This window comes from Leuciscus leuciscus, assembly GCF_965113295.1.
Source record: "Leuciscus leuciscus genome assembly, chromosome: 4".
Taxonomy (NCBI): domain Eukaryota; kingdom Metazoa; phylum Chordata; class Actinopteri; order Cypriniformes; family Leuciscidae; genus Leuciscus; species Leuciscus leuciscus.
Window position 1 is genome coordinate 14,137,423 of NC_138728.1, and position 23,443 is coordinate 14,160,865.

Here is a 23,443-nt window from a genome sequence, read left to right on the forward strand (position 1 = left end):
GCTCACCAAAATTGGACAGTTGAAGACTGGAAAAATGTTGCCTGGTCTGATGAGTCTCGATTTCTGTTGAGACATTCAGATGGTAGAGTCAGAATTTGGCGTAAACAGAATGAGAACATGGATCCATCATGCCTTGTTACCACTGTGCAGGCTGGTGGTGGTGGTGTAATGGTGTGGGGGATGTTTTCTTGGCACACTTTAGGCCCCTTAGTGCCAATTGGGCATTGTTTAAATTCCACGGCCTACCTGAGCATTGTTTCTGACCATGTCCATCCCTTTATGACCACCATGTACTCATCCTCTGATGGCTACTTCCAGCAGGATAATGCACCATGTCACAAAGCTTGAATCATTTCAAATTGGTTTCTTGAACATGACAATGAGTTCACTGTACTAAAATGGCCCCCACAGTCACCAGATCTCAACCCAATAGAGCATCTTTGGGATGTGGTGGAACGGGAGCTTCGTGCCCTGGATGTGCATCCCACAAATCTCCATCAACTGCAAGATGCTATCCTATCAATATGGGCCAACATTTCTAAAGAATGCTTTCAGCACCTTGTTGAATCAATGCCACGTAGAATTAAGGCAGTTCTGAAGGCGAAAGGGGGTCAAACACAGTATTAGTATGGTGTTCCTAATAATCCAGGTGAGTGTATAGGCCTATAATCAACTGATATAAATCTATAAAATAACTTGTTGAACACAGTTTTCATTCTTATATTGATGCATTTCCTGTTTAAACTAGAAGTGTGATTTGCTACCTGTTAGTTTGGCTGCAGGTGGTATTAGGGGGCGGGGCATTCTCATTCTAGAAAACATTTGATTGGATAAAAATCTGTGTAGTACAACATGAGTCATCAACATCAAAACTTTCTAGTGTTGCGAGCACCCACTGCACCGCGGTACCAACAGGAATCAACATATTATTGCATCTAAACTATCTAAATGGTCCAACATGAAATGCTCCTCCTTCAGATCATTTGAAATTGTTCCTGAATGAAGCAGCGGGGACCACCATCTCAACATCTACTCAGCAGGCTAGGCAGGTTGAGCCAGACAGATAACAGTGACAGGCATTGTCTCCGTAGAGTCTGAAGGGGGGGTACTTTTTTCCTGGTCAGTGGGTTCACACAAACGGGCAGGCAGACGGCTCCAAAGAAGAGCAAGCTGGCAGAGGTACAGTGAATTTAAGTGCTGCCCAGTGCGGAGCAAGGAGAGAGAGAAGGTCAGCCCACTGCACCAGACTTGCTCAGACACACAGCAAGGCATCAGCACAAAACCCACTGTATTACTTTACATGTAGCCGTCTCACAGTACTGGGGGGGGAGGGAGGGGTAAGTCATTCATTCTGTAAATACGATCTTGTGGCTTGAACTCAGCTTACTGTTACTCTCCATTCACAGCTGTTGTGGAGAAGAACCACATTCAAAGGGTTTATCCTTAAGTACTTCTAGTGATTGCGTGACTTCTCTCAAATGATACATGGCTGTGCATATAAAGTAGGCCTACATTACTAAAAAAAAAACAAGATCTCTCCAACTAAAAAATGTTCGGTGACTGAGTCCATCTAAAATTTCTAGTTGGCTTAAACACGCACTCATGCCATTTTTTTTGGTTGATGTTGTGCTTTCAAATATAACATTCGTCTTGGAATTATTTAGGCCTACTTGATACTGACACCTGGTGGAGTGAATGTAGCAGTCACCCATGCCATTGCAGAAATGTTCGATTCAAAGTCAGCCACAAAATATTTATTTTGTGAGCATATGGGGCAATAACAGGGGGTTACCATAATAGTATGCAAGTCGTATTCAGCTAGTCTTGTGATTTCAAAATTGCCGCCTCCTTAAGGTGACCCGCTCCATGTAAAATGAAATACCTTTTTAACTTCTCATGTTAATGTTCACGATTTTAAACATATTATTCAATAGTGCTATACTATAATGTACTTTAAAATACTTAAGTTCAAACTGAATGTAATGATTTCATGTTAATTAAATGAAAATGTATTATAGTTCACGTTTAAATGAAATGCAATTAGCTGAATTTAAGAATTAGAATTTTAGTACATCTTTATATTATATTTTATGTACTGACAAGTATTTATGGTAAACTAAAATAAACTTTAATGCCATTTCTATTAAAACTTGTATGTGATGTATTTAAATATATTTGTAATTACACATTTGTAATGATGAAGTTGCAATTTTGTTCTTTTAAAACATATTAACTTTTAATGTAATACCAAATAACACATACAGTTAAAATGATAATTAAGTTAGTTAAACTTATAATTAATTTAGTCAACCCATCAAAATAAGAGTACTTCTTTAAAGTATGACAAAAAAATATTAAAACAAAACAATTTCAAATGTACTTTAAAGTAAAACGTTAAAGTGACTTTTTTAATAACGTACTTAAGTGTGTTAAGATACATAGTCATGAAAGTGTACTCTCTTTAAGTAGACTTTTATTTTGTTAATATTATATGATCTGCATGTATAGTTTTTTAAAGTAAATACTTTATAAGATTTGAAGTATTAGAAGTGCAGATTCAATACAGTTAAGTGCACTTCTTTTTGAGAAGGATGGGATTTGAACCCATGACCTTGCCAATAGCACCATGCTGTTTCAGGAACACCATGATACTGCAATGTCACCATTGTCAGCTTAGCTGAGAAGTCCTTTAAGTGACTCACCGTTCATTTGGCTTTGCTGAAGAGTAAATCTGTAAAGAGTTTTGCAATGTTCTTTTCATCCTGTACATACTAATTAGATTCATTGTCCACTGTTGTTCAGCAAATATAGGCCTATGGAGTTTTTAACAGAATATAAGAGGTTGACTCAGCATAATAACTTTATATATAAACTTTATTAGTTAAGTGGCGTTAAACAAGTTTTCTATTTTGTTACAATTTCATTTCATGCCACATCCTAAATCTATACCTTGATTTCGTTTCTTCAGGCTGCAAGGGTCAGATCAACTCTCCATGTGCCATATTGTAGCAATGGTCTTTCAACAACATCGCTAACCACCGAACAAAACCTTATCCTGCTGGCCGACCGATTGCCGACACCATCAGTGATCATTGTTCTTTGAAGAAAACAGCAAGAGAAAAACATCACAGACATGTCTGTGCCAGTCTAACTCATTTGCCCAGTGAACACTGACCACACACAGCAGGAGGTTATTGGGTGGTTTCAAAAAGCTTCCAGAATCAGTAATTCTGGCCATCTGTTAACATGTCCTTCCACATTGACTACTGTGTCCCCTCTAACCACTTTTCTGTGAGCGTGTGAGAGAGACTGTACTATGTAAGCACTTCTATTGGCTCATCGTGCAAACTATGAGATGGTATTAGTGGAGAGAAATCTTCTCCCAAGTCTCAGTGAAAGCAATGTCTGTTCATTGAAGCAATGAGAGAGCTCATTCCTCTGAGGTCAGCCAGACCGTACTTTGACAAAACTTACCCAAGAAGCCAGGCTAAGCATCAATCATCTAGACAGGAGTTATATCAAATAAATAGTCGACAACCCCTTTTCCACGGATAATGTTATTGCAGTGTTTTAAACATGTATGCGCTGATGAGTGTGGATAATGTGGTTCAGTTTCAAAATCAAATCAGATCATTTTATTGTCACATCACAGCAATGATAGATGAAAGTATTTGGAGCATATTCCAAAAATAATGCAGTGGTGTAGCGACAGATATCAGACTGGTATATGCACAATGCGTAAGTAGACCGATAATCGGTTTGAACTGATATTTTTTGTTACTTTAGTCTACTTTATGGCTTTACTATCGTGTGTTACTGTTCCAACATTACTTTGAAAACAACTGAGTTTCTATAATAAAGCTTATTTAATGGCCGAAAAAATAACATAACTTTACATAGATGTGATAACTGTAAAAAAAAATTAATTAAAAAAATTAAATGATCAATAAGTTATGACAACATTTGCTTTTACATTGCTTTAACTCATCAAAATAAGTTAAGCAATTTTCACGTTTTTCTAATTTTTTTGGTCAGTTTTATGTAATTTAAGTTGAAATTACTTACACATTCAAGTTAATTGTAGGCTACTTAAAAATTTAGCAAAAGCATACTTATTATTAAGCGAGTATATATTCTAAATGTATTAATCTTTTTTTATAATTATTGCAATCGATTTATCTATTTATAATAGTGTCGAGAAGCAAAAATAAAATGACATTTAATAAAGCAATCAATTTTGCATATCGGTTATGGAAATGGAATAAATTAAGTGAGATTTGTGCGCCAGCTCATTAATGGATATGATTTTCCGTTTCAGAATAAAAAAAGTTACAAAATAGAGTTTAATGCTTTTAAATAGAGGCGCGCGAAAAGAATCGTTTGTCAGGAGGAAACCATTTGTAAAAAGCGCGAGCTCTTTAGGTTTATCAGATTCAAATTGACAAAAATAATGCCATTACCACTTTTAGATTTACATTTTATTAATACTGTATAGCTATAACAAGAACTTTTATTTTAAAAAATATGTGACCTAATACTTAGTAATCGAGTCCCGAAAATAATCTGACTACAGAAATTACTTTTAAAAAGTTGACCCTCTTTAAATGTATAGCATAGCCTAATGCATACACTGCCATGTAGCCTATGTCTGCTGGGAATATAGTGATGAAAAAGACACCGACCAAATTACGCATGGGAGTGACTCTAAATTCAACTTCTGTCTCTTTCTAAAAACACACCACTTTCTCTAACTCTCCTCTTCGTTTTCGTTCTGCAATGCAATCGTTTCTGATCTCTTAGTAAGTCCTAGAAAGATCCAAATTCAAGCCTATTCTAAGAAACAGATGACGTTATTTGACAGGGTGCCCAAAATCCTTAATGAGTAACTTAGCAAGAGGAGAAGGCAAATGCTGCCCCAGCTGTTTCCTGTTGAAAATGTCTCTGTAATGTAGATAAATGTGAGGGATTTTCTCTCCGAATCCGTCTCCCGTTCGCTAAATCTCACTTCTCCACAACGAGCCTGCGCAATGGAACAAAGTCGGAATATTGAGATGTGACATTGCCCGCATCTCATCCTCTTTCTCGCTTTTTAATGACTTCAAACAAGTTCATTTTTGCTGGGCTTTTGCTGGAGACCCAAGGGGATGTCTAGCGGTCATTTCTTCCAGGGGCATTGGTGTGATGCCTTTAAGGTAACTTAACCTATTTCCTTTGAAAGCAAATAGGCAGCTTAGACTAACCATTATTGATTTCTCAGTGAAGCAATAGCCATTGATATAGACTGAATGATATTTTAAGACAATTTGCACTCAATTTTAAATTTGATAAATGATCAATCTGCATCTTTACGCAATTTGCATGACATTAGACATGTGCACGCACAAGTATTTCACATTAAAGATCTGACAGCTGTGTTATGGCAAACTTTTGAGACTTACGACAGATTGCGTGATGTGTATGGTGAGTCATATCATGATGCACCAGGGAGTACATTTGCGCAGTGCACAAGTCACCAACTTGTAGGCTATATCACGACCCTTAAAAGTTAATATTGCTGAGTTGACACGAATCAGGGCTTTGGCAGAAGGTTTTGCAGCATAGCTACTTGTGCGTTGTGTGTTTGCGCATTATATTCTCTTTATTATGTAAAGTGCTTCCTCTTTGGGTTTGGCGCCTTTGCAGCTTTCCAGTTCCAATCTTTTATCCAAGCAACCCAAAAATGCATGGTTTACAAAAGCGCTCTTCTTTTACCGGACAACTGGGTTCAAGTAGCAGTATCCTATTGGCACTGGCGAGAACTAGGCGCTTCAAAGCGCGCGCTGGAGCGCATTCGTGGAGAAGTGCCTCGTAATAACGTGCTCTGTTTTTAGCGAGATAGTGTGCAGATAGAGGTGGGACAATTTACTTGTAAAGCCACCACAGAAACGAGGTTATAAAGCTGATTGGGAGACACTATTCAGTTAAAGGCAAGAGCGCAAAAGTGGCTATCCTAGATGTATAGACAGGTGCATTGAACAGTTCAACTTTAGTTTGCATGGAATCGTTTTTGTGTGTGTCATTCTTCTTATGAGCAACGAGTTGAAGTTGTTTTTAGGATCCTCAATATCCAGGCACATGTCTCTGCAGACTATTTGATATGCAAAAGCAGATTTTAGAAACATGAATGATAGTAACATCTGTGCAGATGGATTGATGGGTGGATAGATAGATAGATAGATAGATAGATAGATAGATAGATAGATAGATAGATAGATAGATAGATAGATAGATAGATAGATAGATAGATAGATAGATAGATAGATAGAGAAAAGAAGACATCAGTAAATAAACTAAAAACGATAAATAGATAAATAAAAAGCCAAGAAAATGTACATTATCTTTAATTATGTTTCAGTGCATAGATCTAATGTATTTCTGGTTCATCTCTCTCTGGGATGCAGTGTACCATGCGCTGTCTCTCGTGCACCCACACCCTCTCACTGGTGCTGTGCGTACTCGCGTTGACTCCCGCGACACTGGAGGCGGGGCCGGAGACGCTGTGCGGGGCGGAGCTTGTAGACACGCTGCAGTTTGTGTGTGGAGACAGGGGCTTTTATTTCAGTAAGTGCACATTTTATTTATTCATCAACTGCTCTTCTCTCTCTCTCTCTCTCTCTCTCTCTCTCTCTCTCTCTCTCTCTCTCTCTCTCTCTCTCTCTCTCTCTCTCTCTCTCTCTCTCTCTGTGTGTGTCCATGCACTAATGCGCCACTCATAAATAAGAAAAGCATCAGTTTTCATGTCTTGCTGTCCAATTTCCCAAAATGTTTCCTCCTTTCTGCTTTTGCTGTTTTTGTCTGTTATATTAGATAGAAAGTTAACAATACCCTACATTTGCACTAGGCTACATGTCAATGCAAGTTTCTGGTCTGCACGATCAATCGGTGCATATAATATAAATGTTTATAAGCTTTCATCAAAATATATTAAACATATAATTGCATTGCTCCACCTCTAAAATGACTTTCCTAATCGCCTGACATCACAAATCCCTCACTTTTCAAACATTCCCATCAACCACATGCTTTCTGGTATGTAACATCCATTTTCTCAAAGGGGAAACAAATTAATTATCCTTTTTCACTCTGAAATACATATGTCATTATGTATGTAATGTGAATGCTGCTTCACTTTAGATGGTTGTAAGGTGAGCAGTTGCAATGCCAAGAGGCAGCTGAAAGAAATGCTCTGACTGATGCTTGTGTATTACATTTAAAGAAGATCAGCCAGCTGCTTTGCCCAAAAAATGAGGTTGCTGGAATTTGGCAGACACGAGTAGGCAGGGCAAATGAATGTAGTGCACATCTTATTTCCAACTGAGTAGAGGACTACCCAAAGAAAACCATTTTGAATCCTAGACTTAAATCTCTTTTTTTCCACAACCCATGAGAGTTGCTGACTCTTGAGTTGTCCCAATCAGCAGAAGGCAGAGAGAGTTCTGTTACACTTTGTTCATACACTTTATGGACTTTAACTTGAGCATGCAATTCAATTCAAATTTATTTCAATTATTTATTAGTCAGTTAATGTTAACGTTTAACAGGATGATCTATTTTGATTCCTAAGTGTGTTTAGTGCTATAGGATTAAAGGGATTTTCACCCAGAAATTTGGATTGTCATTACTTAATGACTCATTTAGATTTTTTTTCCTGTGGTGCACAAAATAAGATATTTAGCAGAAAGTGTTGACTGCTCATCTCCATTCATTGAAAGAGGATGGTGAATTGTTTGTCAAGCTCCCAAAAAAAATTGTTATTAACAGAAAATCTCATCTTCAGCCTCAAGATATGATACATGGGATAACTTTACTAGCCATCATTTTAATGTTTATTCAAGGGTGAATCAACATCATGGATCAATGTTGAATCACTGTGAATTTTGTTCAGATTCTGCAATCCAACTGAACTTTGATATCGCAACATTGTTTCATTGTTGATTTATATGCATTTTGTTAACCTTTTTACAACATTTAGCATTAAACATTCTTTCAACATTGAAAAAAATGCTACATAGTTGTACAACTCTACCACATTTCAATGTTGAAGGTCGGTCACATGCTGGCTGGTATTTTTTGCATCCTGTTAAACAACATGAAATATGCAGAATAACATGACGCAATGAGTTTCATTTTTGAGTGAACTATCTTTTTAAGGCCAGGTTGCTTGAAAAAACTCAAACCGGATAACTATTTTGCAATGTCCACTCAGCAGCAGTAACTGGATCAGAAACTGTTTCTAATTTTAGACTATTCCTATTTTCTGAAAAATCAATTGCCCTGTCTATGACATTTGCCCAAATGAGACCAGTTCCATCACATTGTGCAGCTATGCTGTTTTAAAGTTTTCCACATATATTGTTATCAGTTTGAATTACCAGATGAGATATTTACGATGTGCAAATGGCTCGAGAAAGTACGTGAGTCTCAGGCCACTGATGAGGACGTATGAAGTGATTATTTTGACAAGTGGACAGAACCCACCGATTCTAAGGAGACACATTTTATTCACTTAAAGCGAAGCAAGATTGAACTTCAAGTTAGAGTTGACATTTTAAGTTTCCAGTCAACAACATTTGAGCTTTTAGTGGTCACAAAGGAGCTGGCTGGATCGCTCATGGCTGTCAATGGACATGTGTTTGTTTTGTCAGTACAGAGCCCAAAATAAATATGTTTATGCTAATCTGAACTTTCCGTGAAATTATTGCATCAGCGTGACAGATTCGGTGAAGAGCAAATAGACGATTTTATACAGATCATTTGACTTTGACCTAGTATGTAATATAAAACTTAAAGGAATTTCTTGTGGGCCCCAACCACCCCAACTTTCTAACACTTATTATATTGGATATCATTAGTAATATAATTAAAGTTACTTTTAAACAGACTGGTATCAAACACATGAACCCATAAACAAACTGGATTCATCTAAGCAGCAAGCAGCATTGTGTTCAGTGACACAGTGTCCGGCGATTGTTCAGTGCGACCCATTTCACCAGTTCCCTTGTCACTGCCAGTGCAGGAACTCCACTCACATTTCAATACTTCAGATTTGATCATCTTGATATAAAAATATCATCTTGAAATGCTACTCATGGAATTTTTTTTTATTATTGAAACCAAATGTGGTCTTTTGAAGACATTGAAAAGAGGAAGACGCAGAAGCAGAAGAAGAAGAAACTGACAGTGTAGTCAGTTTTTCCAACTGTTAGCCTGACCTAGAAATCCTCGGTTGTCGTTGAAATGCCTCAGCCGCAGTCTCATCCCAGATTGTCTTCGGTTCTAAGGGGTTATTGGAGAGGAGCGGGACTCCGGAACGAGGGAGGTATGCTGGAACACATCATCCTGCTTATTACAAAGGGCACTTCGTGGCCAGACGTGTTTGTGCTGACATAAAGCTGCCCTTTCCTTCCATGGTCATTCAACTGTGTAGTCATCATTTGCAGCAAAGCACCTCTGACGTCTGCCAACAGCCTGAGCGCGTACCTCGTGATGCATTCCCATTCCCGAGACACAAACACACCGGGAACGTGGAAAGTTTTGGCTCAGTATACGCAGTAAAATCACAATTTGTCAAGTTTACATAATCGTTGGAAACCAAAATCAAAAACTTTGCGTATTGGGATGACCGGCATTGGTGTTTATGTGCCCTCAACTTGCAAATATGATCATTCCAACATTATTACGCATTGTTAATCAATAAATGATGAAAGACTGCGGGTGACCTCCACTCAGTAGTAAAGTTTGCAAAACAGAATGGACGTTTGGTCACGAACGTCAGTGATAGGACTACTTTTCAGTTTTGTTTGTCTGGTTTCATTATATTTGAAGCAGCTGGAGAGAAGAACACATCAACAGCACACAGTCAGGCTTGGCTCTTGTCCTAGAGCAGCACCAGATTATAGGGGATTACAGGATGATCAGGATGCCCCCTGCCCCCTCCTGCTCCGTTGTTCTACTGGACTTAAACACGTTGCAGAGGGCACTGTGTATTCTATGGCCAGCACTTTTTGGGTGAGAAGAAGTAGTTTTTGAACCACAAAGCCTGATATTCAAGCTTTTGCTGTGTCTGATTTACAAGAGACACAAACAAATACTTCTCACCAAAGCTAAGCGCCCATCAAGACTACATATACATGGGAATTGGATTTCTGAGCCAAGAGGATTTTAAATGCAACTTTCAGAAAAAAAAAATCGCTTATAAATCTCTCTGTGTGCTATATTAGGACCAAATATTGGATTCAATCTTTTTTGTCAGCTTGTTTTCTTTTCATTTAATCAGGTTATGTATTTATTTTTGGAACTGATTGATCGTAGGCCTCATTGATCTGAGCTTTACACCCCAGTTTTTGTGTGAAAAAAGCAGAATCTGTGGATAATTTTGACAATATTCGATAAAATATGGAAAAAAATGCACTGTTTATCACACTAATGTGCTTTAAAGGTGGTATCAGTGATTTCAGGCCCAAAAATATTTTTATCACATTCATCTAATCTTTCCTAACGATCCGCTAGCTGCCCGCCCCATAAGCATGCCGTCAAAAAAACGCGTCTCTGTAGGCAGCCTAGGCTCTGAGATCTGCACACAAAAACAAATGGTTTAGCCAAACACTCAAAACCAAAACAAATAGTGTTCCAACCAATCACCGACAGGGGGAGGCTGCTGTGAGGTTTTGTGCTCGTTCACGGCTGCACGCGAAGTCAGAGCTGAAGAAAAAGCTGGCTCAAAACCTCACAACACCCTCCCCCTGTCGGTGATTGGTTGGAACACTATTTGTTTTGGTTTTGAGTGTTTGGCTAAACCATTTGTTTTTGTGTGCAGATCTCAGAGCCTAGGCTGCCTACAGAGACGCGTTTTTTTTACGGCATGCTTATGGGGCGGGCAGCTAGCGGATCGTTAGGAAAGATTAGATGAATGTGATAAAAATATTTTTGGGCCTGAAATCACTGATACCACCTTTAATGTTTAACCAGGAAGTTTGTATTGAAATTTCTTTTATCTTGTACAAAATGGCACAAATTCACACTTTTGAAGTTCCCGGTCAAAAATGACCAGCCTACATAAAATTGCTTATCAATCTTTCAATCACCAAATATTGGATTCAACCTTTTTGTCAACTTGTTTTCTTTCAATTACGATAGTTTTTGTATTTGTATATTTTTTTAAACTGACTACATTGTAGGCCTCATTGTTCCTCTGAGCTTGAATTGGTCAAAAATGATGGGAGGATGGGGGAAATCGAAAATAAGAGAAACATCCAGTGTTCAGAAGCATGTTCATCATGTTTATGTTCACACATACACTACTGTACATGTGTACTTGGAAAGATAAAGGCCTTGGACCTGTGCATGCGTGGATACAGTACATGCACACTCGCGCCACTGTGCACATACACACAGTCATGTACACAAACAAACTATTTTGAGTATTATAGGCTTTCTTTTTCACAGAGATCGTAAGATCATTAACTTTGATCAATTCAACTTTATCCTCAGAACAATGAGGCTCAGATTGAATTTGTCAAAATAAGTTGACAAAGATTGAATTTGATATTTGGTGATAATATAGCATAACGATAGGTTTATAAGCTATTTTGTTTTTGTAGGCCAGTCATTTTTGACTGGGAAAACCACAAGGAAATATCTTTTTATCTAACATTTAAATAGACAACAACAACAATAATAGGCCTATATCAGCACAATAATCTGGTTAGAACATTTAAAAGCATTTTGACATAAACAGTAAAACGTTACTTGGCAGTTGACAACCTTTAAACACCACTAACAGTTCATATTCAATCCTCAATGCCTGCAAGAGCTAACAACTCTTTGTATAGTAAACAGTGGCAAAAAGAGCCAGGAGGAAAAAAAATTGGAAGGAAACTACATCTTGCTATAAACTCTTTGTGGTGCCATTGATAAAGAGGTAGTTTCCAGGACTATAGCAGCTTTCATAGTCCCCAGTGAACAGTAAACTTCCTGACACTATGCAGGCAGCTTATGGCAGCAGCTCCAAGAACTCCCTGTTCTTCAATAACCTTAGCATGGCTATAAAAGTCAGCTTCTTTCCAGCGGTGTTCCTCATTGGAATGTACACGTCCTGATGCGTCTGTTTAGTTGGAAGCAAAGGTGTTAACCCAAAAGTGTGGGAACACAAACGTTTGTTCTTTTGCAACACTGAAACAGACGGCACATTGATCTTAATCACTGTGATGGAGATATGCTTTCCAAAGGTCTCACAGGTCTCTCACAATGTTGTGAATGGGTTGATGGTTTTACTGGGGGAGGGGATGGAAGACTGTCAGCTGAGCCGATAATCTATCCAACATTGCAACAATCTTCAATAAATGTATGACCTAATCTGTGGACAATTTATATGGAAAATGAAAAACATACAAGACTATTATCTGCTCGTCATACTGATAAAAAGAACAAAACATGAAAACAGATTTGCAGACCAGTGCTGGATCATGGCTGATCTAACAATAACCTTATTTTAGGATTACAACTTTGACCTCTTAAAATTCAGCACTTCAAATCTCTAAAAACCTATTTAAACCGATTACACTGCATTATAAGAGCTGCTTTTGTTGTTTATTGCACCTTTTGGACCGCCACTCAATGGATTTCATGAAGGGTCATATGAGCTATTTTGAGGAAAACAGCAGATGTTTATTTTTTGAGTTTTTTTTTTTAGAAAGGGTTTAGAAAAATCATCCAGAAAACCATTTTACCGGTTTGTGAAAACCTGACGGATTGGTTTACAGCAAGATAATTCTGATTTTGTGCGTGTGCGTGTTTGCGTTTTATATGGCCACATAGCTCACAAATAGAAAAGAACCCCTGAATCTGAGAGGAAAATTTTATATTTAGTTCAATATGTCAACAATAACAAACGATGAGAGATTCTTGCATTTTGTAATTGTACAAGTCAAAGCCTGGTATTCAAAAAGAATCTGGGCATTATTACAGGCACAAAACACTGACAAAATAGTGTCAGATAATAATAATATTTTTTGATTATACTCAATAACTGAAATCTAATTAAAAATCTAAAAAAGGACATCAAGTGTGCAAACAATTCTTCAACTAACAGTGTCCTACATAAAACTCAATTGTATTTGAATATAACAGCGCCCCCTATTCTCCCAAACATGTTCGGCACCCAAGAGTCATGCAGTCTGCAGGGATGCATGTTTGTCAGAATTAGAGCACCTCTCTTTCCAAAACAACACTGTCAGAGTGCAGCAAGTGCAAAGCAGAAGTTAATGCATTTTGTCAGCACTGGCAGCCCTGCAAGCCAAGAGCTATTAACTCTGAAAGGGAAAGGCATTTCCTTCTTGTAAATGCCATATTAAATTATTATTATTATTTAATTTGGTAACTGGGAAAAGCCTATATTGCCCTATGTAAGTGGTGACTTGTAAATGGAGAGTGGGATATTTTTTTAAGGCCACCGTGATTTGGCGACAAAGAAACACTAACTTAGTCAGGTGTCTGAGTGCTACCTTTAACATAAATCTGTTGTTTGGGATCAGACAACCCAAATCCCGAATTCTACGCGTTAAGTAGCCCAACCTCATCGTTAAACATAATGTCTAGGACATTTTATAATAGTGCATTGACCTCATTTGCAGCACACAAAATTTTATACCCATGAGGCAGTTTCATTTTCATGTTCTTTCACATGGGTAATTATCACCTAGTTCAGCAGTGACATTAACAAGCACACAGGGGAAAGTTCACGGTTCATCCTGGTCTACTAGGAACATTGTTATTCTCATAAGTGGTGCTGAGCAGGGAATTTTTCTCCTTAGGTTGATTTGACCCCCTCAAGGGCCGAACCTGGCCTCCCAGCTAGTTTAAGATATCAGGTTTTAAACTGCAAAACGTGATATTCTAAACATTTGTGTCAGTGTGACCTCCATTTAACTAGGAGGCTTGCCAAGAAGGGTCCACTCTGTGCAAAGTGATACCCTGTAAATTCATGTCATTAACACGTCCATATATCTGAAGAATCACAGCTACGGTCTGGCTGCTACACTAAGCTATTATAGCTCTCATGACCGGGCTCTTAGCCACAGGTTACAACCGTACGTTTTTGAGATTTAGCGTTTCAGAGCATGACCTTGCGGGCTGTAATTGTTCCTCATGAGCTGGTGCCACGCCAATAATAAAATGGATAAAGGGCTTGAACTCGATGTGATGACAGGCACAGGCTTTTATTTAACGTACCTTAGATAGGACAGAATTTAAACTCGCCATTAAGTGCAGAACCTCCCTCACAGTGAAGATTTACAGGAGGGCTTTCGCTTTTCTTATGTGTATCAGATGTTCTCGCCATACAGAAGGCTATTTCTTAATGTTATTCCTATGCATCCAACAGGCAAACCAACAGGATATGGGCCTAGTTCGAGACGGTCGCACAACCGCGGCATTGTTGACGAATGCTGCTTTCAGAGCTGCGAACTGCGGCGCCTTGAGATGTACTGTGCACCTGTGAAAACCGGCAAAACTCCACGATCCCTACGAGCGCAACGGCACACGGACATCACCAGGACAGCAAAGGTGTGCAGCCACGCTTGTGATGTCAAAAGTGACCCTTTGCTAAGCTTCACCTCCTTGGTTATTTGTCATTTGTACCATTATTGTACCATTGGTCAGCACCATTTTTAAGGTGGGGCTTAGCGAAGGGGTCAAAAGAGCATTTGATACAATCGTACATTTCTGTAAAACCTTGGGACAGACCTTGGGACAATTTATGAATATATAATGCTGATGCAACATCAGTTGACTAATTTGGTTGATATTAGTTCATAACTGTGCTGATTGTGTTCCCTTGCAGAAACCTATATCTGGACATAGCCACTCTTCCTGTAAGGTAAGTCTGAGAGCGAGCCGTAATTAACAGTGCTGGGTATGTGCATGAGAGTGCTTGAATTATAACAACGTTTAAGTTTAGTGCATTTTTATTGAGCCTGTAAAATTCTGTCATAGACTCACCCTAATGTTGTTCCAAACCAGTATGACTGCTATTTTTGTGGTAAACACACTGCAAAAGATCTTTCGCAGTGTATTTGTCTTGCTTTCCAGTACAAATATCGAAACATTCTTAAAATCAAGGTATATTTACTTGAAAAGCAAAACAACATAAGATATCATTTCAAGTCTTATGTTCTGAAAAACTGATCAAAATTAAGTGAGTTTTTTCTTAAAACAAGAAAAAAATATCTGTCAATAGAGTAAGAAAAATAATACTGTTTTCACTCAAATTTAATTGGTGTTTATTTACCCAGATATTTGGCATATATTTTGTTTTAAGCATAAATTCACTTAAATGAAATGTATATTGATTTAAGAATGTGTAGATACTTGTACTGGAAAACAAGAGAAACACTAAGATTTTTTTTCCAGTGCAAAAGACGCATTTTTAAGCTCTAAAATTACACACTCACAGACAGACACACACACACACACACACACACACACACACACACACACACACACACACACACACACCTCTGAAGTACCATAAAGTGGTTCACAACTCATATTGTTTCGTTCTTCTAAAGCCATCACAACAGCGTTGTGTGAAAAACAGACCAAAATCTAAGCTATTCTTTGCTGAAAATCTTGACATCCGCCCTAAATTTCGTGTAACTGAAATTGCAATATCCAAACTAATTATTTTGAGTCAGATCTTGAATTAAATCCATTGATCCATAAATTCAATGATCCAGTTGTAGATATCCAGCTGTTACCAGCTCATGGCGGGAAAGATCAGTGAATAATGACTTAAAATTTGCTATTATATGGCTTCAGAAGACTTGTAATAGCACATAAGTTATATGGACCACTTTTATGATACTTTCACAATTGCACGGAACAGAGCAACCGACTCATTCTACAAAATGTCTTCTTTTGTGGTCCACTCAAGAAAGAAAGTCATACGGTCTTGAAACGGGTGAGTAAATGATGACAGAAATAAAAAAAATTGTTGAGCTACCCCTTTACGTCATCTCAGAATGGCAGTGCATTGTGCTACGATACATACTAAGGAAAAAACAGCTCTTCCCTCACCCCCGCTGCCCAAATGTGGGCCATCCTTTTAAGTGCTCTCAGTTGTCCTCTCTCGAAAAAGAAAACCATTAGCAAGTGAACTGCCTAAGTGGTTTTTGTGGTAGACCTGCATACGCTCTCCGCAGACATATTTCTGCACCCATACGTAATGCGCTGGAAGCCGAGTCTAAGGTCACCTTAGAAGTCTGCACACTGAGTTCAGAGTCTGGACCCTCATGCCGGCCTTTCTCCTCCACTCCCTGCATGCGGTTTCATTCCCAGCTTAGCTTTCGTGAATTACACTTATTAATCTTGCTGCGGTGAAAGCTTTGATGTGTTGCTTTGACAGTAGATTTCCTCAGCATTATGAAATAACACTACGTTCACCAAACAGCTGTGTTGTTACGGGCAGCGACAGCCGTTCTGCTCTCCTTGGTTCGGCTTTTTGCGTTACTTCTCATCATCTGAACCGACATTTACTGGCTTTCTCTTTCTTATTTTCAGGAGGTTAATCAGAAGAACTCAAGCCGAGGAAACACAGGGGGCAGAAACTATCGCATGTAGAGGACAGCGGGGGGAACGGCTAAGAGAGACAAGCGAAACTGTTGGATAGTGGAAAACGGGATGAAAGAAAGACTGGTCTTCCAGGGGCGTGCTCCACTGTAAAAAAAAAAAAGAAGAAAAAAAGAAAAAAAAAGAATTACTGAATATCTGATGATTTCCATGCACTGCACCATTCTATACTGGGGGAAAATACTAAATTAGCTGCTATAAAGAGTCAAATAATAACTGTTTATCCTCCTTGTGTGAACGGTTGCACATAACGGATGCCGAAATCTTTTTAAAGTGGCAAAAAAATGTGTCAGAGCCCTATAAATTGGCCCTTCTCTAGTTCGCAGCACCTATTAAATGTCCGTATTCCACTGAATTCTGATGGATGGCCACTGGAACAGAAGTAATAGGTGACTATTGATGCCCCACACGCATTAAGTTACTTATAATTCCTATCACAATCTGGATCTAGTGGAAGAAAGCTGTAATATTTTTATCTGAAAAACCATTTTTTTGCAGGCAAACGTGCTGCCTTTATGCGAAATGTTAGAAGCTCCGCTGCCAAGAGAGGAGTTCGCAGTGAGATCACGGACTGTGTTGACAAGAAAGGCTGTCTAGACAGTTTATACCAGATGAAACCCTTGCAAATCTGAAGTACGGCTGCACAGAAAGATGACGTTTAAAATACAAATCACTCTTTTCTTATTTGATTCATTGTGCAAGACCAGATCAAGAGGGATTATACAAAAGCCTTATGCAAATGCGCTGAGGTGCTCTAGAGAACACATTTAGGAATGATAGAACATGACCTACATCCTGCAAAACACCTTGTGTGTGTTTTTTTTTTTTTTTTATTGTGTGTGAGGGATCTTTGCTTCTTTTTTAAAGTAATTTTAACTGCATGGTTTACCTTCATTAGAAAATGGGAGGTGAAAGCCATTCACTCGAACAGTTATCCGCATGCATTTACACCAGTGTATCAGCACTCACAGGAAAGACAGAGGGAAGACAACAGAAACATAAAAATTACTAGCAATTGTAAGGTATGAACATCAATAAGAACATAATCTGGTTAAGCAACTACTTTTCATCAAACAGGAAGTTGCAGGTTTGCATCTTTATAGTGAAAAACTGGTGACATAAGCCGGACTGCAACTCACTAGCTATATTAAAGGGATATTTCACCCAAAAAGTTTATACTCATTTTACATTACCCTCTCATGGGTTAACTTCCAATATAATATTTAGGAAAATGCAACTTTTTTTTTATACATAATACAACTTTATGGCCCACAATGTGACCATTTCTCATAAAACAATTCTCACGATTAACTTTTTTCTCTGAAGCGGAAATGGGAATCTATAAAGGTAAAAAAAAATTCTACGACTTGCATTTCTGCATTTCACACCTAAAGAATACAGGAATTGTGTTTTATCATGTTAATTTTGTCCATTTTGGAGCTTTATAGAGTGCAACAGTTGGGTTCCGGAAGTAAAAACTCCATTAATTTTCTCCATAAGGAAATTGATTTTTAACAATAACTTATAAACCTTTAAAGACAGCCTTACTGTGAGCTATGTTAACAGCTATGCTGTTAATCGATAGTATTTGCTTTTGTTAAAGCCATCACAAAAATGAAATTAAAATAAGTAAATAAATCCACCAATCAGAGAGTCAGAATAAGCAAAACGTGCCAAAAGATCTCTTTAGCCTCACCCACTCCCATGAAGTACTGCGAATGACATCTCCCTACACTCTCAAAATATTTGAATATTTCGATAGAAATGCATATTTTGCAATAAACTTAAAATATATTGTTTATATATGAATTTCTCAATTTTTTATTTGATTATGCTGTTCGCAATGCTTCAGGGATTGTAGTTCTTTCCCTCAAAAAAGCCGTTAAATGCAGATTTTCAAATGCTTTTTTACATAACCTAGTGTTATGATTTACCTCGTAGCTGGTTGGCTTGGTTAATGACTTACAACGCTTTAACAAATACTTTTTTGAAATCCCTATGGGAGAAATGATTGAAAAAAATACTTCCGGAACCAACGCCGCTGAAAAAGTGAACAGGCGCTGTTGCACTCCATAGACAGGGTCACTTTATCATTATACAGCAAAAATCGGTTTTAGCAAATATTCAGAATTTGTGTTTTTGGGTGAACTATCCCTCTACACACCACTTCAAGTGGCTGTCAGAGGGGTCGCGGGGTGTTTTCACAGTCCCTCTGCATGGTGTTTTCCTCTTTTCTGAACCCATCGGATCATGTCAACCCACACTGTTTACTCTGTATCTATATTAAACCTATATTAACCTTTGCATTCTCTAACCATAATCATATGTGATGGCATCATATAGCGGAACCATATAAAAGATCAACCCACTGTATAATGGTGCTATTTTGTAGTTTGTTACTTGCAGGGGTTGGCTGAAAACATAGGTGACGGCTTGAGAAGCTCAATGTTGGAAGTCTTCCCTTTTGCACAGCCTTGTGGCCACCATTGTAATAATATTCTTTTATTTTTAAGCTATTTCAATAAGGTAACAGTGTAAGCGAGAGAAAGTATTTTTGTGAGCGCTGTGAATGCATGGAAAAAAGAAAAATGTAGCCCTAGATGGTTAATTGCTGTTTTTGTTTTCTCTACGATTTTTAAATTATTCATATTTTTGAAACATAATGTCCCTATGCCAAATAACTTGACAGAGTACTGTGAACTGCAAATCTCCAACATTACCAAGATTTTGTCCATCACAATGTAGCTTTTCATGCGCACTACATTCATTTTGACATCCTGGCACTGATTCTACAACTTAAGTATTTGTAACTGGCAAGGAAATGGGGCAAAACTGTCTTCAGTGTAATACAGAGACGAGAAAGACTCTCTCCCCTTGAGTAATAATAGAGTTACAGTACAGTTCAACCAGCTAGCAACAGTGTAATTTGGCTAACACTGTACGAGCCCATTCAGGACCGTTGGTTTTCTTTTCACCTGCCTGTGTTTTTACTTATCGATATGCCTAAGGAGGTTTAATAGGAAAATTGCACCAAAATTATTTAAATTACACCAGTGCAATGAAGAAAGGTTATGTTTTAAATAACAGCACATTAGCCATCTGACGATAAATCATCTACAGTGTACACAAGATGGATGCCATGTTCAAAAAGGCAACTATCTATTTTTTGACAACCTAAATTTGTCTTGTTTGTACTTCGGCGGTTTTTGTTTTAAAAGTGTGCATATCTTCTCAATCAGCATCAAGAAACAATAGAACAATGTAGAATCATATGCAACAGCCACCCAGAATATCGATGTAATGTGCACAAGTTATCTGATTGTAATAGACCTCTGGCAAAAGGTCCTCACAAAATACCAAAGACTTTGGTTTGTTGGTTATAGCTTTGTAGCTAATATCATGGGCAGCACTGAAGAAACTTCTTGAATCTTTAATTAGACACATTAAGGAACATATTGTTACAGAAATATCATGCTTATTTTGAAGTGGTTCTGTTTCCTCATAAATTAAATGGAGGATTTAAGACTGCTGTGGCGATTTGCGCCACTTTGCTTGTGTTTGATAGTTTTCATCAGAACATGTCTACATAAATCCAGAGACAGATGTATGGAATGACAAATATTAGAGGATTCTGGGCATTGATCATTAAAGCATTTTTTTTTTTTTTTTTTTTTGGGGGGGATTGTGAGGCTTTCATTACTGGTGCTCAATTGCTTTCTGTATAAAATATGAAAATACTGACAGATTGTTCACCATTCCTGCTGAATAAACCACTTGTCAATACCTGAAGTCTCAGAGTGATTATAATGACAGAAACTATACATTTGCATTTCTTTATGGAACAGGAAGTCTGGGCAGGACTTGAATAGTCAATAAAACAGCCACAAATGCAGATTTGCTGGCCAGTTTCAGGGTGGATGGGCTTTTCCTTATAGAGAGCATTTGATTGGACAAAAAGTTTGTTAGTGCAGGATGAGTCATCAATTGTTTAGCTTGTTTTCCCAGAAGAGAAAAACTTTTTTTTAAACTCAAACCTAACACAAATGAAGCTCCAAAAATTTAGATTTTAAAAAGTCTTTCAAGCAGAGAAAGCAATGTTCTTGCCCCTTGCGAAGCACCTTGGATTCCAAAAAGTGATGAAGGTGTAACTTTTGCCAAATCGTACATTAATGCCCTAAAACTGCACATTAGCCGCATGACAAAGTGATACTTCCTAAAATATGAAGTTCCGCCAAGACAAACAAATCAGGCAGTGGCTGTACTGACAAGACGGCTGCACATTCAGCTCTTTCTAGGAGGTACTCAGTGACGGGACAAAGCTTCTTGGTTGCTGTCAGCACTTTTTAATGGATATATAGTGGAACAATCAAGCCTTTTAATAAATAAATTGGCCACCTGGCTTACGTTCAGCAGACATAATTTGAAATGTGGAGCAGGCGGCTGGCAGGCGTTGTCTCAATGTTATTTTGAATCTTAATTTCATCCATTTTTCCTTGTAATACCAAATCAATTATTATGCCCAATTAGACAAATTACAGTCTGCAAATAGTTCTGGATTCTCTGCAAAACCAGAGAAACCATTGAATAACCTTTCTAGAATTGTAATAGATTATCCAAACCGGACTTGGTCTATGCTACCTCCAACTTGGTCTGCACAAAAAAATACATTACAAACATCTGCTAATTGCATGTAATTTTACACCTTTGTTAAAGGGAAAGATCAATAATTTACTCAAGCTGATGCCATTTCAAACCCGACAGAATGTTCGGCCTACTCTTTTCCATATGGTGAAGCTAAATGGTGACCAGATCTCCATGATGTCATAAAAAGTGCCATAAAAGTACAATAAAAGAAGTCAACAAATTATGTATTTGCTCTCTTTTTTTTAAAAACGAACAAAAAAACAATAGGATTGTACAAAAAAGTCAGCCAAGAACATAAACAATCAGTAGATACTGCACGTCCAAACCACACTCCATGAAAACACTTTTAATCCTATGAAATCTTGCAATGTTCCAATGACATTCTAGTCTATTATGACAACAGCAATGTACACTTCTCACACGCACAAAATGCCAGTACCACCATTCCATATGCCATCCAGCAATGTTAACCAAAGACAGCTGTTTGAAGGCAGCAGCTTCCCATCTGCTGGTCAAGTTCAGAGGGATTCTAGCTAGAAAGCAAGCTTGTGTATTTCCCCCAGACCAGGCCTACTGTAGCTCTCAGAGTGCCGAGTGCATCTAAGGACACGGTTCCTGGACCTAACCCTGAAACTGAAGCTTCGAGCTCATTCATCTTACGTGTGCTATTGTCTTTTCAATGACCTTGTGGTCTAATTCAGTTCTTTCTCCCATTCCCAAACTTCCCCACAGTAGTTTCTGAAGAAATATAATTAATGTAGGGCTGAAAAGACTTTTTTTTTTTTCACTGCTAATGGATACAAGGCATCAGTTAGCCTGCTGGAATGGCTGGTGCATGAAGATTTGCAAAAATACATTATTAATTTAAGTATTTTTAAGGGAGCATGCAACTATTTAAACAGTCTTGACAGGCACCCCGGGGCACATCTAGCAGCTTTACAATATGGGCTTGAACAGCCATTGATAAAACACATTCATTCCAAACACCATGTGTTCAGAAATAATAATCAGATTCAGGTGTGTAGAACTTGACTGCTTTGTGTTGTTTAATACATAAGTGACAGAATGCCAGTTCCACAATTAAGCACAAGCTGTAACACAACAGTTCCACAATTAAGCACAAGGAACGCGTTCTAACAAACGCAGCTTTGCAGGTGATGAAAAGAGGATGAATACAAGGAAAACAGACGTTCTGTTGTGTTATTGAATGTCATACAGCATAACTTGCCCTGGTAAAACACTAGCACAATGCATAAATGGCAATGGTCTATTGAAGTCCAGAAATAACAGCAATTCTCCCATATTCGTTCATGGCGTCTCTTCCTGTATGTTTATTTGCAGTACATAACACATATCCTGCCATTTAAAAATGCAACATAACATTAAAATCAACCCACTTTACTTTCTTAATACCAGTGTTGTTACTGCTAACTAAAACTAAAATAGTTTTTGTTAAGTGAAATAAAGCTGCTTAAACATTTTTTCAGTAGGCAACATTTTCAATTTCCATTTAAGTTGAAGTACTAAAACCACTAAATCTTAAATAAAAATCAATTAAATGTGAATAGAAAATGTAAAGAAAAACTAATAAAAATCACACAAAAAAAATCACTAAAATTAAAATGAAAACTGAAAACATAAAAATACTAATTCAAAATATTAATAAATGCTGTGATAGTACATAAAGAATACTAAAATAACAAATAAATACAAACTTTCTCCGCCTTTGAAATGACTTTTCCACTGACCAAACAAGTGGATCATAAAAAACTCCAATGGTCTAACAATCAAAATTCCATTTGGTTCCACTTGTGGCCCAAAATGACACACTTCTAACCCACTTTTCACAGCCCACTGTGCACAATCCAATCCTGATGCATAAAATTAAGTCCCACCTTACATTGTTTCATGCTGCATGTGTTGCATCACTAAATTTAAAAGCATTGCAAAAGCCGTTTCATATATGAGTATTACTGTAATGCCACAGAATAAAGTTCACTGATAATCAAAACCAAACTCTTCATAGGTCTCCAGTCATCATACAACACTACACGTATACACAAGGTAGCAGGCGACATCCACACCCCTACACACTCCCTTTCACCCTCTACCTCTAGATCGCTCCCTCGGTCAG

The 23,443-nt window shown here is 37.8% G+C and overlaps 1 protein-coding gene across 1 annotated transcript; it reads left to right on the forward strand.

Annotated features, from left to right (window-relative positions):
• The first annotated feature begins 4,767 nt into the window (after window positions 1–4,767).
• igf1 (insulin-like growth factor 1) lies at window positions 4,768–20,446 on the forward strand. Its single transcript, XM_082168138.1, has 5 exons — window positions 4,768–5,192; window positions 6,441–6,600; window positions 14,420–14,601; window positions 14,879–14,914; window positions 16,597–20,446. Exons 1-5 carry the CDS (start codon window positions 5,145–5,147, stop codon window positions 16,654–16,656), a joined length of 486 nt encoding a protein of 161 aa, XP_082024264.1. The 5' UTR covers window positions 4,768–5,144; the 3' UTR covers window positions 16,657–20,446.
• The last annotated feature ends 2,997 nt before the right edge of the window (window positions 20,447–23,443 follow it).